Here is a 17,554-nt window from a genome sequence, read left to right as displayed (position 1 = left end):
TCCAACCAAAAAAACCTCCCTCACCATTTTGTAAACTATTTGGCTCAAATGAAAAGCATTCTCTCCTCAAAAAGTGATGGCAGAGATGTATTTATTATACACAGTAGGATATGTATTGATTAAACATTTGGCTTTTTAGGAAGCAGACCAGTTAATTCTAAACAGCAGTAACATAAAAAACTGCAGCTTACAGAAAAGCTACATTCAGGGACTGTAATGATCAAAGATTAAAGATAAGGGAGGAAATTTGGGGGCATGAAATTGCAACCATATTTAAAACGGCTATTGCTGCTCTGGCACTGAGAAGAGGCACTCATATAAACCATGGCAGAAATGAGCAAGGGGAAAAAAAAAACAAAAGGCATAATGGGAACCAAGTGGTTTTAGGAGACAAGGTAAAAGTCACTTTCCTTCCCAATTTTGCTCAACCCTTTCTGTACCAATAACTTGACAAAAATGTAGATGGGATTTCTGCCTAACAGCTGAAAGGGAAGAGAGCTCTCAAAATACCAAGCTTCCATCCTCACTGTAGTGTCCAAACAGAACTCAAGCTTTTCCTACAGCCTCATACAAAGCTTTGCTTAAGAAGATGCTGGGAGTTCTGCAGAGATCTGCAGAATTCATTTTAAGCAACAAATAATAACAACAAGGGGCACTGCACTAAACAGATCACAAGGCACCTCTGCTTTCACATGTAGGGTTGGAGTTGACAGCAAAGAATACTGCAGCTCCCAAGACTGGACCAGGAAAAAAAACTATTTTGCAGTGCAGTGGTCTCAGATAACCTGCAGCCCCAAAGCAGAAGAGCTATTCAAGTGGCTAAGCTCTTCTTTGGGCCAAATAGATTGGCATCACAAGGTCCTCAGGCCAACTGCCACATACAGGATTTTCAGCCCATCATACAAGATTCTGCTGTCTCAACACTTCTCCCTCTCCTCAAGCAAGGAAAAAAAAAATTTAAAAGCTACTGCATGAAAATGAAACAAAGTTTGTTTGTAAATTAAAGACTTTGTTCACTTTCCCAAAGTAAATAATTTACTAATGCTGACAGAAGACTTGGTTTGAGGTTTCTATCCCTCTGGGGCAATGGGATGCCACAGCAGCAGGTTTAGACTGAGCTTTGATTTATGGATTCTCCTGTAACAGAAGTCATGTCGTTCCCATAGTGTCTGCAGAGAAGCAGGGGATTGATTCATATCAATATCATAATTCTGGATTTTTTGTAATTACTAATTTGGAGGCTGAATTTCAATGTTTTTCTTTTACACATATATCTAACAACATTTCACCCTATTACCTTAGATGTAACAACTACGGGAAGTTCTCTTATTCCTTGGGATGTATAGTTTGCTTGCATCTTTCAAGAGTCTAACAAACAAGGAAAAAAATGTCACCTGCTGCTAAAACTATAGAAAAAGGGAAATAAATGCTGTTGCCACTGAAAATGTACAAGTCTGATATGGTGTTCTGCACTCAAAAAATGCTTCTGACTTTGAGAAAAAGACTTTTTAAGAGCTAGAGCTGAATCAAACATTTTGGGTGGGGTTGCAGGTGTGTACACAAAGTCACTTTCATGTCAGCAGCACATAACTTCCATCTCTGTCATTGGAAATGAAGGGTGTTTGTTGCTACAGAAACTTTTTTTAATGGTGTCACTTATTGCTACTGCTGTTTTAAACTGAACAGGGCAGAAGGTAAGGCAGTGCAAATACAATTTCACAGTCAGATTAGTTCGTCATCTATAATTCTAAGTGTTTGACTTGTCTGGTAAAAGATGTGCAATTATAACTCAAACTAAGAGTAAACAGTCCTACTAGCTTTCCACCTTCTGCAGAGGAAGCAAGCATATGAGAGAAAAACAACTAGCTACAAAATAGCATTTCTCCATTGCATTTTCATTTGGATAAAAAGAAAAAAAAAACCTTCAGAAAAGTCAAAGAAAAATATCTCTTACAGTTTTGGCAACGTGCTAAGCCAGTGTGGTTCAGCAAAAGGTGTAGGGTAATTCTAACACCCGTGACTGCACAGAGATTAGATCGGTGGCATGTCTCAACGGTGCCCAGAAGAAAACATCCAAAATAGCTTTTAATACTCTACATTTTCATTGCATGCTGTTCTTGGGCCAGAGTTCAGATTGTGTTCAACGTCTCCCTCAATTTCGAGAGACAGCCAGTCATATTAATTTCATTTTGTATCTATTTCATTCTCCTCTCTGGGTTCTTTTCTCCAGTATCTGCTGTTCACAAACACTGCTTAAATGCTCTCTCCAGCTGCGGAAAAGGTGAGCAAATGTTGCAGCCAGGGCCAGGGCCATAGTATGAAACTAAATGTCAGAAAGATCAGATTTCTTCTGTCACCCAAACAGTTTTTGCCACATATCTGATCACACACAGATTTCACTCAATTAATTTCCCTGATAGCTGTATCTAAAATAGGTTATCTTTCCCATTATTGTTTGCATCTACTTATGGGAAAAGGGAAGGAAAGGAATTTTCAAATTAAAAGTGAAAATACCTGCAAGTGAGATCATCCTTAGAGAGATGAAATCAGTACTATTCCTTTATCAAATACTAATACCTGCATTCTATACAAGGTTCTTTATAGCACACAACGTACTGGGGCTCAACCACCAATTAAGTGCGTCCACAACCCTGTGATTTACACAAGGACAGTTGTTCCTACCCCACCAACAGGCTCTGCTTTGTAAGGTCACCATCAGAAAACTTCTGAAAAAGAAGTCAGGATTTTCATCCCACAGAAATTGCTGGTATTTGGGGCATTTCCCTGTTCTGAATCAACTCAGAAAAATATCAGTATTTTGACAGCATAATTCATCTATTCTACAACAGAGTCCCTTCTCCACACAGGACCATGTAAAGGAAATTATCAGTTGGAAGAAACAGCTGCAATTCTTTGTTTCTTAAGTATTTGGACCTACAGAGGCACTTCAGACAGAGGCAACTTCTGGCAGAGCTTTATCCCAAGGAAGAAGCACTCAGGTGCACAAGAGCACTGCACAGTCAAGGCCCAAAGTGCACCAGGTTCCTTTCAAATGAATGAATATATTTGCTCAACTCTTCCCACAGATGTCCCCAGTAAAACAAATGTGACTAAACACAGTATTGATGTAGCCAGCCAATGCTAAATCTATTAAGCAACAACCTTCTGACCGCTTGGGAATTTTAATGAAATAGCAAGAGCTGAGATTGATATGACACAAACCACGAAGAAGACAGGACCCTTACACAGCAAAGGGTGTTTTTTCATTGCTCTTGTCTCAAAGAAATATGGTTTAGTGGCTTTTTTTTTTTACATTGATTTTAAGAAAACTTCACTCTGTATCCAGCTTTGATGCAGATTCAGTGTCATATATTGATGACCTGACAGAAGAATGCTGGGTTAAACCTCTGTACATCAACACCTGTGACGTGTGGAAAGGGTAATGGCGGCTCTCCAAGGGTAATTCATCTAAAGCATTTGGGACCTCTGATAGCATTGCTTGAGCTCATTGCTGATGCATCATGTCATACCATTTGCCCCGAGTCACATAAAGCTGTCTTGTAGCAGCCACACACCTACCCTTATCAAAGGACATTTCCCCAGGAAAAGATGAAAGCCAGACACATTTGATCCACCTGGTTGTGAATAAAGAGGAGGTTTTTTGTTCTCCCCAGCCTTGCAATATACCTTGCAATTTTGTGTGAAATGGCCATTCATCCCAAAACTCTTTGCCCCAAATGTTTCGCTTTAAAAAAACTTCTGTGGGAGCAAAAGTAGAAACAAATTTGGGGTTCTGGAAGAGCATTGATACCAAAGACCGAAGAGATATGGAACTGATGGTCTAAAAGAATGCAAGCAGCCACATGAGGGCTTCCAGAAGTCTGAGAAGCTGAAAACTCTGTAAGCACAAAGATCCTAGGTATTGCTTAAAAACAACATGCCTGTTGATACCATTTTGGTGAGTAGTGCATGGTTGTGGGAGAATTTAATTCAGAAATAAGTTGGTATTTTTCTGCAAGAGATGTGGGCTTTTTTCCCCATTCCAAAATTTCTGGTTTAGGACAGGGATGCAATTCAGAACAGATTATTCACTTCACAGCTGCCTTCAGTGCATAAACGCCACATTTTTCACTTTCCTCTAAACTCTGAAGCTTTCTTCTGGAAAAAAAACTCCACACTTATGGTCAAGTGCTAAGTAATCACAATTGTCAGGTGTTTGTTCTCTGAATCCAGGCCATGTTTTAGATAATTAAGCTTGTGAGAGGCATACTCAGAAGCGTTTTCAGTGTATTGCTGGCTACCGACCTTGCTTGGCACTTGAAAATATTTCTTAGACCTCTTCCTGTTTGCTGAAAAAAAGGGTGCAGCTGAAGTCTACTCTGAACTGATAATACAGCAGATAAAAACCATTCCATTCAGCAATACAACTTCACTCAAAGGTCTTTTTCTCCACGAGGATATTTGATATACTCTGCTTTCAAATTCATTGAAGCACACTATATGCTCCCCTGTCTCTAATAACTTGCAGCCTTCTAGGAGATAGGAATCTCTTGAAGCAAAACAAAAAAGACAGGCCCTCACAAAGAGAAACATGGTTGCTTTTACTAAGATCTAGGGCATAAAGGAACACAGAGGTTGAAAAGACTTCTTTGATAATTAGTTCAAGTCCCACAAAACCTACAAAACTTCTAAACCTATCAAACTCCTTGAAGCAATGAAGTTTTTGCCCTAATTCTCCATTCCCCAGGATCGTCTTCAGTTTCTAGCACAAAAACATGCTCTGTTCAGTGGTGTAAGTGGACTTGCCTTCAATTCTCCAGGCTCTGAGAAAGCTCTGAGCCCAAAGTTTGGGAAAGCCAGACTCTAGATCAGCTCATGGCAAGAGTGGGATCTGTTTTCCTGTGCTGGTAAGCACTATGCTGTGTATTTTCCAGTTTAAATGCTTTTGGTTTTTTTTTTTTTTCAGGTGTTGCTGACCAGAGCTGTATTTCAGATGACTTTTTTCATTCATGCTCTAGAGTCTGATGTAAAGAAGGGCAGGAGAAAAAAGAATACAATAGGTTGATTAACATGGAAAAGCTAAAGATAAAATACATACAAATAATCACTACTCTCCCTATGTCCTCCAGCTACCCACAAACAGACAAAATTGCAATTCACTGTAACGATATCCAAATCTATGTCAATACAGTGCATTATTAATCAAGTTGTATGAGAAATAAAGCAAATTATGTATTCATCTAATAATGTTTTATCATGACTATCAAAAGGACATGAACTTTTCAGCTTTATTTATCATCTGAAACTTTAAATCTCATGCTACCCAATTTTTTGTTTCTTTTCTGGTGTCTGGAAGAAGTCTAAAGCACTCCCAAGGATCAACATAATGTATGAGTAATTTCACCACCTCTGAATTTTTTTTGTGCAGTAAAGTTATTCATGTGTTCATGTTAATGAGATGATGAAGGTTCACGCGTGTCTGTAAAATGCCAATGTAAGACTCCTGGACATATTTAAAACAATTTTTTTGTCAAATTCATTAAACATTTCATGCCACTCTATCATATACTTTATTCAAGGCAATTTTTCATTAAGAGAGGAATCTAGTCACCCTGACCAATTCCTGAAGTAAACTTATTTCATGTGCAGACAGCTCACAACTCAAACTTGTGCATTTTGAACAGGAAAAAATAAAAGGCAAATGCACTTCCATTTTCAAAATATAATTTAATGCGAGGCAGACATTTGGCCTGATTACCTAGAAAAATTAAACCTGTATGATTTGCAAAACTTCCTTTAGTCTTTAACTATTGTTCTCTTTCAGCATATTTATCTACACAGCTCAAAGGATACATTCAAACGTACAGTCAAAATGACAACATGCACTGAAATTCTCATCTCAAGAAAAAAAGAGCTTAGAAAATTGCAGTTCCCTGTGTAGACTAAGCTAATAGGTGCAAAATGTTTTTTAATCAGAAGCAGAGATGAATATATTTACACTAGATTTGATTGAAATAGGAGGCAGAGAAGTTTGGACGGGAAGGAAGAAAATAAGTTGGCAAGGGAAAGCATAAACAATTTTTTTTTTTTTTTTTTGTCTCAAACCTTGGACAAAAAACCCTAAGCTGAATAGTTTGGACATTACCACACACACACACACACACACTCCCCTCCTCTGCCTTGTTACATGCTTCCTAAGGGATACTTGACAAATGCCTATAAAATCAACAGAAAATCCAAATCTAACATCTTCTCACTGTGAGCCCACACAGCCTGCTGCCGATCATGCAGCCCATTTGGCAAGCACCAGATCTGCAGGAGAGCAGCTGCTCCAGCCACTCTCTTCCAGTAACATCAGAGATATGAGGACTTGGGGAAAAATTAACAAAGTGATCAAAAATGGAATAAAAGATGTTAAGAGGTTTTTTCCTCCCTGTAAACATAAAATCATCTTCCCTGCCCAACTGACTCTAATATTCTTCTAGAACTGAAGATACTGGCAATGCAAGCCACTAAAATAGACAAACAAGCTATAATATCCCCAGCCTCAAAAACAACTTCCAACCCGAGATACTGAGGGAAGAGGACTACAAAACACCCAGCAGTGTCTGAGGCACCAAGAGCTCAGTATTTACCCCTCAGCTTCCACAGGCTCTTTATATTCCCAGATTGCAGGGGCTCTTCTGTTCTGGACTCAGGTATAACTTGGAAAGACCATAGGGTGGATGAAAATAAACATTTCAGAAGCCACATTGCTTTTAATTCCCATACATAAGAAATACACTTATTTAGACAAAAGAATAACAAAACTGGAGCACAGTGGCCTATTTCTTTACCACTATAAAGCATTCCTTAGCTTGGGACCATATGCCCCTATGTCAGTTCAAGAGTATTTTGTCTAGTTCATTATTTATTTGGAAACATCAACTATTTGCAGTTCCCCTCTCTGATCTTGATGGCTCCCATACCTAAACTATGTTGATTCTTTGGAGCTTATATGGCCCACTTCAATCAGATGGGACTTTTGCTTTCTTTCTAGAAAACTCCAGTTTCTCCAGTCTTTGCTGGGACAGAGCCTCACTAACCCCTTATTGCAGACCTGACTTTCCCCCAGCACCTCTACAACTCTAAGACCAATTCTTGCTTTAGCCACAAGAGACGGGTTCCAGCCTTTCTACAGAGGTGAATACATTTTCTCAAGGTTTCAAAATAATATGCAATTTTGTACTCTTGTTATTTCAAGCAGGATTCACCATCTGCCTATTTGAGTGTGCTGTTACCCACAGCATCGCACAGTGCATGAACAAAAGCAGCTCCTGCATGTATTGCTTGAGCAGTGCTATATATTGCCAGCATCAATGTTTGTACAAGGCTTAACACAGTCCTCACTGCATAAATACCTGTCACACCCTCTCCTCTGCATAGGCAACCTCCTGCAAAACAGCAGTGCCTCAAATCTCAAGGAAACTCCCATGTTCACAGCTAAATGCATTTACACAACTTGACTGATACCACCACAAGAGTCCTGTTTAAAGCTTTATCTACCAATTGATTTAATACAAGGCACAGCCTGGAAAGTTCTCAAATTTTACTGCAAAAGTTACCAGAATCTTCTGTGATGCTGCATGTACACGTGGAACTGTTTACAACCCCTTGATCAGGCTTACTCACTCTTACCACCAGCCTTGTTCCAAAATAAAAACAGCCTTACCAAAAACAAAGCTGCTCTTCCTCCATTTCTCTATTAATATATTTTAATGACCCTTTTATGTTCCCCTCTCTTTAGCTTGGCCTTTTTTTGGCCACTTCTGAAAAAGCTTCAACTCTCCTTAATCTCCAGAGGAACCACTTTACCCTGAGCTTGCTTTGTTTCCAGTTTTGATTTTATACTCCCATGGTAGCATTCACTCTTCACATATTTGTTTACAGAACAAAAGCCACCCATCTTTAAAAGCACTACAGAGTAGAAAACACCCCTTTTAGGTAATTTTATTCAGCTGTGCCAATAACAACAGCTATCTCTAGTCAATCCTACTGTGATGTGCAATTACTTTCTTGGAGGAAAAAGAAGGAAGATAGAACAAAAGACATGTTTAAAATGTCTTCATTTTCAACCTTCAGAGGATGATGTGGAAATATACAGAACAACTCAATTATGTTTTCAGACATACATGGCATAAAGTACTGAGGAAGTGCAGACACTTCTGTAATTTTCTTTCCAATCAACCAAATTTTTACTAAAATGGGTTGGCAACGCTCTTTACACTAAGGAGGACTCTAAACACAGCCAACTAAGGCATATATAGATCACTAAACTTGTTTATCTCTCAATCTGTGTTGCTGCTTGGTGCTGCAAGGAAAAGAAATCAAACTTGTCCCCAGCAAAACCATCAATGAATGATATATGCAGAAAAGGTCACTTACAGACAACAAAGGGATGGCAACTTTTCCAAGGAAATCAGGGGGTTTGTCTCCATCTTCATCAAACACTGTCACTTCCAGAACATCATGAATATCCTTAATAGGGCTGGAAAAAAAAAGTGCAGACATAAAAATAATATTCAATACACATGTACACAGTCTCCTCCACAAAGATCTGAGAATACTGTTTTACTAATTAAGTTTTTATACCTTAGAGTATGAAACTAGCATTTAATTAAATTCCCCCCAAAATGAATCAAATTATGGGTATTCCCCAAGCTTCCCCCTCATGTTTCAGTCCCATAACTAGGTGAAGAAAATAACTTTCCATTCCCTTCAGCCAGCAGTGGTATTTTTCGTGCATTGATATTGATGCAGTGTAAAACTCAACTCTCCCACAGAGAAAGCTTGTGAGTGGGAGAGGTCAGGGGATGAAGTCAAAAACAGACTTCAGGACATGAAAGAAATAATCCAGGAAACAGAATTTATCTAACTGTATTTGACTGGAACACTTATTAACAATTACCTCCCTTTTAAACTCATCATTCTCCAAGTGTTTTTCCTGTGGTTGTCTTCCTCATCACAGACTACCACAGTCTTGGAGACATTTATCTCACTAAGTTATTTGCAAAAAGCTTTGTCAGCATAAAGCAAGGTTAAAACATCGTGTTGCCTATAAGTGATACCCTTAATAATAACAGAAGTGATACCTTAAGTCACAAAAAAAAAAAAAAAAAAAGAATACCTTGATTTTTATAAACATTTGAACTTCTAATTTGGGGAGAGCTATGTTTGTCTGGTTTAAAATCAGAAGCTCAACTAGGAACAACATGGGCTCTATTTTTCTGCTCACTTACAAGTTAAACAGTAATTCTACCATGGTTCAGTGAAATATATTTTTTTTAAAGTATGGAAAATGTAGGCATGAGTATCTTGTCTCTACTTTCTGTTATATTATCTCCTGGATCCAGCTATGACTCCATTATGTCTAGTCATGATTCTTCCTATAAATATCACAGTAATTTTTCTTTTAATGACTTCTATTAATAAACTCCATGCAAGAACTAGTAAAAGGCAAAAGGCTTTAATTGAGTTATATTTGATACTTCTCCAACATCCTCTCTGGCTGTGAAAAAATGACATATCTTAAACTTGACCTTTGGATTTTCCCAAAGTCAATAGCTTTTACTGTTAAGCTGATAACTATTTGGTGTTGCAGCACATTTTCAAAAGCAATCCACTTACAATGTGAAAACTTTGTTCCACTCTGGATTGAGGTTCTTGTAAACAGTGTGTGTTTGAAGACTGTCATTTCCCAGCTCTAATACACAGAAAGGATCACTTTTACCTAGAGAAAGATCAGATAAAAAAAAAAAAAAAGGAATTAAGTGGGGCAGGTATTGTATATCTAGCATGCACACTCTCTTTGCAGCATGGTTGAGGAAGCAACTGGTCATATAAAAATAAGATCCATTAAGAGAACTGTGAATTGCCTCCTTCTGTTGGAATAACTTGTTAAATAAACACTATCTCCAATGCATCCTCAGTGCTGGAAACTGGCACTTACCTTACCTTCATTCAGGCAGCTTCACTCTAATACCTGAAATGTGAAACTTACAGAGAATTATACCTGAGAGTCTTTACAGCAAGAAAAACCTGCTCACACTGACAGTTATTCAGATGACATTACAAAGGCAATACCATCATTCTGATGTAACGGTGTCAGCGCTGCAGTTACAGCTCTCTGTTTTATCCTCTGCTTAGAGTCTGTGGTATTCTTCCCTTGACTCTAATAGCCACACCATGAGAAGAAAGACACTGAACTGGGTCTGTATCAGCAGCATTTCTTCAGTCCATGTGAGTCCTTGAAGCTATGAAGACCCTATATACTGCAGCAGTTTAAGCAAAACCCAACATCACCTGGAGAATCCATGCATGGAGCAGCACGTACCGAAAGCAAACAGACCCCCACACCCAAAATAACTCCCCAACCTCTTCTCAAAAGAAGGATTTCAAAGTGGAGCCTGTTATGGTGATGATGTTTGTTGATATATTTTTTGCTCACTCCCACTATATGAATTTGTGGCTTTCACAAGTTATTGCAGCTCAGCAGTTTCCATCACAAACACAATACCCTTTATCAGCAAGTCTGGCTTAGTATCTGATTTCATCTCTTCTTCAGTGTCCATGTCTAAGTCAGCCACAGGTACACTATCCAACTTCTATGTAGGCAACTAAATATGTCAGGAATGCAAGGATCAGACAAGATATTTAAGCAAAAGCTGTTTTGTTTCTCAATCCTTATTTTTTGGTATTACTAATGCAGAGAGGTTTATAAACTAAACAGGAAACTTTTCAGAATGTAAACAGGGGGTATTAACTAGTCAATATTGGTAAAGTTTAAAGACCATGTGTGTGACTGGAATCTGTTTGTCTTCTCCTTTTCAGCTTACATGTTTGTTCCCTTATATGTGTGGAAAATGCATGTAGCCTTTCAGAGAAACTGCTTGAAATGCAAACTGGTATATGCCAAAAACAATCCCAGTGTATAATTTGGTATTCTGAATGCTATTTTTTGGTCAGTGAGCAAATGCAGTGTTTGAGAAGAACTCTCATGCGTACACAGAAAACATCCAACAAAGCAGAAAAAGTTATTTTCACATCAACAAAACTATTATCTAGGAAAATATGAAAGGCTCAAACTGGGCTAGCAGTGGCTGAAGAGCTTCCACATATTTGATATATCTTGCCTGAAATTTACATCAAATGGCAAAATATAGATTTTCAAAACACTGCTCAAAACTAAAGCAGATCTTATGTTGTTTTCTGATAGCTATTGCTATAGTAGACTAAAAACTTCAATTAAAGTCAATAATGCCAACAAAATATCAACTGACAACAGAAATCCCAATTGTACCAAAATCAATTTTTGTTATGGGAGTAAGTAATAAGGTATAAAGTGGCACAACCTTTGCCAGGAGATGTTTGGTCTCCAGAAGTTCACTTGAGGCTCTGTGGGACAGGACAGGGACAGAACACTACCTGCTTACAATGTTCCTGTATTAACCTTTGGAAATCTTTGTACCTCTCACTGTGTCTGCAATTTTTCCTTTATCAGATTTTTAGCTGGACTTAGAATTTACTTTTATCAATACCAATAAATCTGAACAGTCTCCCTGGTAATACAGGAAATATGGCACTGCTCTAGGAGGGCTCTATTATGGAAGCCCATAATTGCTGCACTAATCATTTATGAATGGCTCAGAACAGATAATTAATCTTTATGTCTCTCATTTCATGATCAGAAATTATGCTATTTTTACTTAAAATGGCTGCATCCTTTTGCAATTTGGTAGGTCTATTACAGCATAATACTAGGATATTTTCAGCACTGCCATTGAAAAACAATTTGTCATTTGCTTCATGAATCAGGCTCAAAGCCTGGGCTATTTTGAATATAATGACAGACTGAGTAACCTTTTACTTAAGCAGAATTTCATTCTGTGCTATGTGCAAGGAATGTGTGTCACATACGCTATGAGAAGTCTTTGAATTGCAGAATCAAGAACCTGCATCCCTCTTCCAATGTTCATTATCCCCCCACATGCTCTTGTTTAAATACTGAGGGAAAAGGGGCCCAAATCCATCACTGATGCAACTGCATTAGCAGCAGTCAAGTTTTTCAAAGGGCTGATAACCTCTTGGGCTCAGATCTTTCCCTAGACACTGTCTATATTAAAACCTCCTATATTTCTAGATAGCCCTAGACTTGGCACTTGCCAAAGGTTCTGCTTTACTGTAGCCCAGTTTTTATCAAAATTTTGAGTAAGGTGCAGTTATATAGATGTATAAATGATGTCAATTTAAAAATGCATTTCTGTACTAGCTACCTTTCATTATGGGCAGGTTTTTTTGTTTGTTTTCAGATGAACTACTTCAGTTCTTTAAGGTATTGCTGCCTGAACTGACATTATTTTTTCCACTGCAGGGTTAAAGGCGGGAATTGAAACTGAGACAGCATCATGATTAACCTTGGGCTTTCTCCTTAGGTTCTTATTTTAGGAGCCATGTTCTCTTAAGTTACTTTGTCTTCATGAATACTAGAGAACGGGGCAAGAATGTTTTCTCTGTATCAGCTTTCCTGCCTTTATCAACAAATTATTGTAAAAATGACTGCAACATCCAATCCATAACACAGAATGCTGTGACTCGGTTTTGAACTACTTCAAGATCCAGAGGGGAAGTAAAAGCTCTCCAGATTCCTTGAGAAGATGATAATAAAAATAATAATATCCACTCACTACAGAAGTATCAATTCCCCAGACCTTCCCTGGAGAAACAGGAATTAGTTTCCTATTGCTGTCAGAACCAAGCACAAACTGAGGCACGACTCAGAGGAAAAGCCATCCTTTTCTTTGGGTAAGAGCACCAAAAAGATCATCCCAAAGCAAAGCCTCAAACAAGCTTTAAGAAAAAACATTATATTGCATCCCCATTGCTGGCAAGCTTTCTTTTTCGGGTGACAGCCTGCAGCACCACCCAAACCCACACACTCAGCACCATGTCAGATGCCCCAAAATCTTTCAGCCTCATTCACAAGGCACCCGTGAAGATGGAGAGGCTGCTGTGAAGGCACCAACACTTTATATTCACCCTTCTTTTACATTCTGCTGCTGGAATATTCAACAGCACACCATTCTTAGGGAGAAGTTACCAGTCACACTACTCAGACTCCAAGGATAAACCATATCTCCATCCACTGAGCCTTCTCAAGTACTTTTGGGACTCAGAACTATTTGGTATCTCAGTTCCCTCAGGCAGGTTTCATCACTGGAGAAATGATGGGAAGATTTAGTTTTTCTTGTTCAGCTGACAGTACTGCATGGAGTTGAAGTAGCATTCACAATACAAATTATAGCATCACAGGCTGGAAAATAGAAGTAAAATACCTGAAAAATCTGCTGCCAATAGATCCACTGCCTTTAGAACCTTGACTTGTAAGAAGCCAATGTCTTTCATGTCCCGAAAGGAATTCTTTATACACTGAAGGAAGAAAGCATAAAGATACATTTTGTTTATATTACAGTAAGAAACAGAAATTATGGAGCAACTAAAAGACTACATTTTTAAACCAATACCTATTTCCATTCAGCAGCTGATGTATCCATTAATAGATGTTCACTACCCCAGTCTCAATGCATCAGGACCCTGAGGTTTGCATCATCACACACTACCTGCTCCTAACAAAGTTCTTCATTTCTATAAATTACCTGCTAATGTTATGAACAAGATTGGAAGGACCCCTGTACACTTATGCAACTATCTGTCAATTAAAATAAAAAACATAGGGAGAGCTGGAGAAGCAGCATGGCTCAGGAAGCTACCACACTCAATCAGTAGTGAGGAATCTTTCCTCAAAAATAACTTTGACTTTTGTTGTTCAAATTCTTCATGCCTCCATCTTGCACTTCATTTTAGGGAAATTCTTCCTTCCTGCCCAACTTTTGAAAACTGAGGCGTGGAAGCTATCACATAGCTTTGTCAGAGTTGAACATCCAGAATATATTCTCCCCAAAGGAGGAAAGAAAGTTTAGTAAATTACCATCTCTCCATGATATTCAGTGTCTCTCATTCCCCAAAATAATCTCTTAATATAATCCCAGTGTGCAAAGAAAAGCATTAGTTTAAAAACCAACAGATAAAAGCAGATAAACTGCTTCGGTCTATCTGCCCTGCCAATCTCCTTGTCATTTGAAACATAAAAACTGGCCTATGCAATAGTTTTCTCTGGTAGGAGACATGGTGTTATGAGTGGATAAATCCTTTTATTCTGCAATTTTGATTGCTTTAAAAACAGAAGAAAAAAAAAAAAAAAAAGAAAAGAAGAATTAAAAATTGCAAACTCACATAGCGCTGTGAAATCTGTTGCCTTTCACTGGGGTCTCCCAAAGGGCAGACACAGAGATCAGATATGGACACTCCTGTACATGGGGCAACAGCAATCAACATCAACAAGGACCCTGGATGTTTTTCCAGGGGCAGCTTCAAGCGATTGGTCTGCTTCGTTGGCAGAGCAGTAACATCAACTTGGCACCTAGAATGACATTGCCTGGGGTTAATAGGAAAAATGAGCTGGGGAAAAAAATGAAGCAGCATTTACATTGATTGCAGTAGTACACAGGCATCAAAACTTATTGCTTGTTTAGGATGGAAAAAAAAAAAATTTAAAAAAAAAGCACCTCAGAATTAAACATGGGAAAGCAATTAGCCAGGTTCTGTTGCATTCACTGTCAGTTTTGCTTTCTAGTTCACCCACTGGTAAGCAGAAGTAAATTGTCTGGGATGCCAGTACAGTAGGAAAACTTAACTCTAGCTTGCCTCACTTCCCCTCTAAAATCCCCTCGTGCTTTCTGATGGATTTGAAACACAATTTTACTTCACCTGCGGGAGAAGAAAAGGGGCAAAAGCAAATTTTAAAACATTAGCCTAAAATAGATTCGTTTCTTTAAAGTCACATACTCCATTTTATGCTACATTATACTGTATGCCCCAATCTCCTTTACAAGCCTTACCAGAGCTCCATTTGCAGTCTACTGTTCTATTTCCCAAAGGGAAGGATTGTCTTAAAAGTCGCTTCTAACCCCAGCACGCAGTATGTATCATTAACCTGATACTTCCCCAGAAAAATAAAAATCAGGAGGAAAAATAAGAGAAACACTCATAGATAGACAATAATAAAAGATGAGTATGGGCTAAAGCAGGGAGCGATCACTGGACAGCCAGTTATACGTGAAGGGAGCAGCTACATGCAACAAAAAGCCTCGTCACTTGGCTCCGCAAATGCCTTCTATTTAGAAGTCCAGTAAATGGAGTGGAACTTTTCTGAACTGCTTGGATTTTAAGAACAGGCTGAACAAAAGTTACAGATGAAAAGGGAAAGAAAAAAAATTAAGGAAGGAGAAGCTTTGTTAGCCCAGTGCAAGGGGAGTCACGGATCTCAAAGGGATGATGGAGTGCTAGAGCTTTCACTCTGCTTAATGACTGCCGACAAGTTTTTATTTAAACTAAACTTGTTAAGGTGTTGTCTTAATAGGCTAAAATTCCACAGGGTTCCCCCCCCCAGGTGGGTTTCTTCTGGGTAAATGGTGCATGTAGTGTTCCTGATTGATCCCATTCCAGTAGTAGAGCTGGAGTGGTTTATACCCATCTGCTATAAATTGCATGCTTTCTGCTTCTTAACAGCCTATTTTCTGTGAATGCTAAGGGGGGGGGGGAAGTAAAATCCCCAAACATTTCATCCTGAAAAGCCAATAAACTATGTGATCAAATAAAAGTCATTGCTCTGATGAGTTTGTAAGTCAACCACTAGCTCCATGTATTAAAACACAGCTCTTTGTGTAAGCTGCTTGCCACCAGAATCAATGGGGATGACTTTACCTTAAGCGTGCTCTTTGTTATTCACCGCACTAAACGTACAACAGGTTGCAAGTTTACTCTGATTAACTGCTTTCAAGTGCTTTGTAAGAGAAAGAAAATAAACCAGGAGGAGTACCAGCACTGTTTTGGCACATAGGCTGCCTCTCAACACAATTTCGAAGCGTGAGAGGTTGCAGTTGAAGCTCATTGCTACACCTAGACTCTTCAGAAAGATATGACAAGAGAAGATAAAGCAGAAAGGGAAAGAAAACAACAACAAAAAAAGCAAATATTTGAGAAAAAGACATCACTTCCACACTGGAGGTCAACATCACCTTGGCTGCATTAACAAAGTTGCTTCTCAGACTGCAGCATTTTTACTGATACTTTAGGAATCAGTGCCAAAGGCAGAATGTATCCTTATCTTGGGTTTTTAGTTAGGTTTGGTTGGTTGCTTTTTTTTTTTTTTACAGTTGAGAAAACTAAAGTGAGAGGGGAAAACTCAGGGTCACCCAGCTGGTGTGTGATTCAGCTGGCAATCCAGGCCATGTCTCCCACATCAGCATTTCATAAACCACCCACTCAACAGAGTCCACAACTGGGAAAAGCTGCATTTGCTTTTTCATGTTAACAACTTTCCATGGAGTAAAACAGAAAAGATAACTCATTCAGAAAATGGTACATCTCCCACCAGTAGATAACCCCAGAAATCTCTTGTATCTCAAACGCAAAGTTGAATATAACTCTAGCTTGTTTAGGCAATTAGGAATGTTTCTCTTATTAAAAATATTTGACTAGCCAGAGGTCAAAGAAAAGATTTAATATAAAGGGCGTGGGGGTAGAAGGGATGCACATGTGGAGGGGAAAACAGCAGGAGGTGGAGTACAAGCATTTCTTCCTCAAATCATGTCTGATTTCCTTAAAAACTAACTTCCTTAAAACATCTGTGTTTACTCAAGGTGATGGCATGCCTCTGTATTTTCTTTTGAGGAAATGCAAAGAAAATCCACATTTGCACTTGCAAACAGCAAAGGTTTTAAGGGGAAAAAAAATATTAAAAAATGAAAAGGACAATCGGTTTCAGATTGGACTGGATCAGATCAGACCATTTCACTTCGTAAAACAATTAGACATTCAATTTACTAAATAAATTTAGGAGTTCCCACTCAAACACTTCCACACTATTAAAACAAGTCTAATGATTTCTGAACTACTTTCCACATCCTTCTGAAATAGAAATACTTTCTTTCTTTGTCAGCTTTTTACCTGCAAGACCTTACTACAGGCAATTATTTCACAGGAAAGTGGTAAAAGACTATGGAAATGGGCACAGCATAGAACTAATGGAGGCAATCCACTTTTTGAATGCAAGTTTTCTGATCTGAATGCAAAGGGCAAAATTCTCAGAGTATTTGTATTTTAGGTGATGCAAATGATCTCCTGAGTTAAGTTCTTAACACACTAATCCTATCTCAGAATTGGATAGCTCTGCTTGGTGTCATCTTTTGCTACATTACATATTAAATTTGGGTGGAATCCTTCACACGCACACAGCTATATCCATGATTAGTAGGAGATACAGTTCTGTAAGAGTGCATTACACACACAAATGCATCACACTTTTTTAACCACAAAAAATTAAAATACTTCCCTTCCTCATCCTGATCAATATTTAGGTCTACACCTCTATATTGACCTCTAGTCCCGTAGCAGATTA

The 17,554-nt window shown here is 38.5% G+C and overlaps 1 protein-coding gene across 2 annotated transcripts in view; it reads right to left on the bottom strand.

Moving 5' to 3' along the window:
- MCTP2 (multiple C2 and transmembrane domain containing 2) overlaps positions 1-17,554 on the bottom strand; it is a 94,623-nt gene that overhangs the window by 43,763 nt on the left and 33,306 nt on the right. For both annotated transcript variants that reach the window (XM_008495771.2, XM_030457051.1), the window contains exons 10-13: positions 14,329-14,515; positions 13,371-13,464; positions 9,667-9,769; positions 8,425-8,527 (exon numbers count right to left, since the gene is read on the bottom strand). In XM_008495771.2, coding sequence (XP_008493993.1) covers positions 8,425-8,527; positions 9,667-9,769; positions 13,371-13,464; positions 14,329-14,515 — 487 coding nt within the window. The remainder of the gene's footprint in view (positions 1-8,424; positions 8,528-9,666; positions 9,770-13,370; positions 13,465-14,328; positions 14,516-17,554) is intronic.

This window comes from Calypte anna, chromosome 10 (assembly GCF_003957555.1).
Source record: "Calypte anna isolate BGI_N300 chromosome 10, bCalAnn1_v1.p, whole genome shotgun sequence".
In the NCBI taxonomy this organism is placed as follows: Eukaryota; Metazoa; Chordata; class Aves; order Apodiformes; family Trochilidae; genus Calypte; species Calypte anna.
Note: the sequence above shows the minus strand (reverse complement) of the source record. Positions and strands in the feature narration are given on the sequence as shown.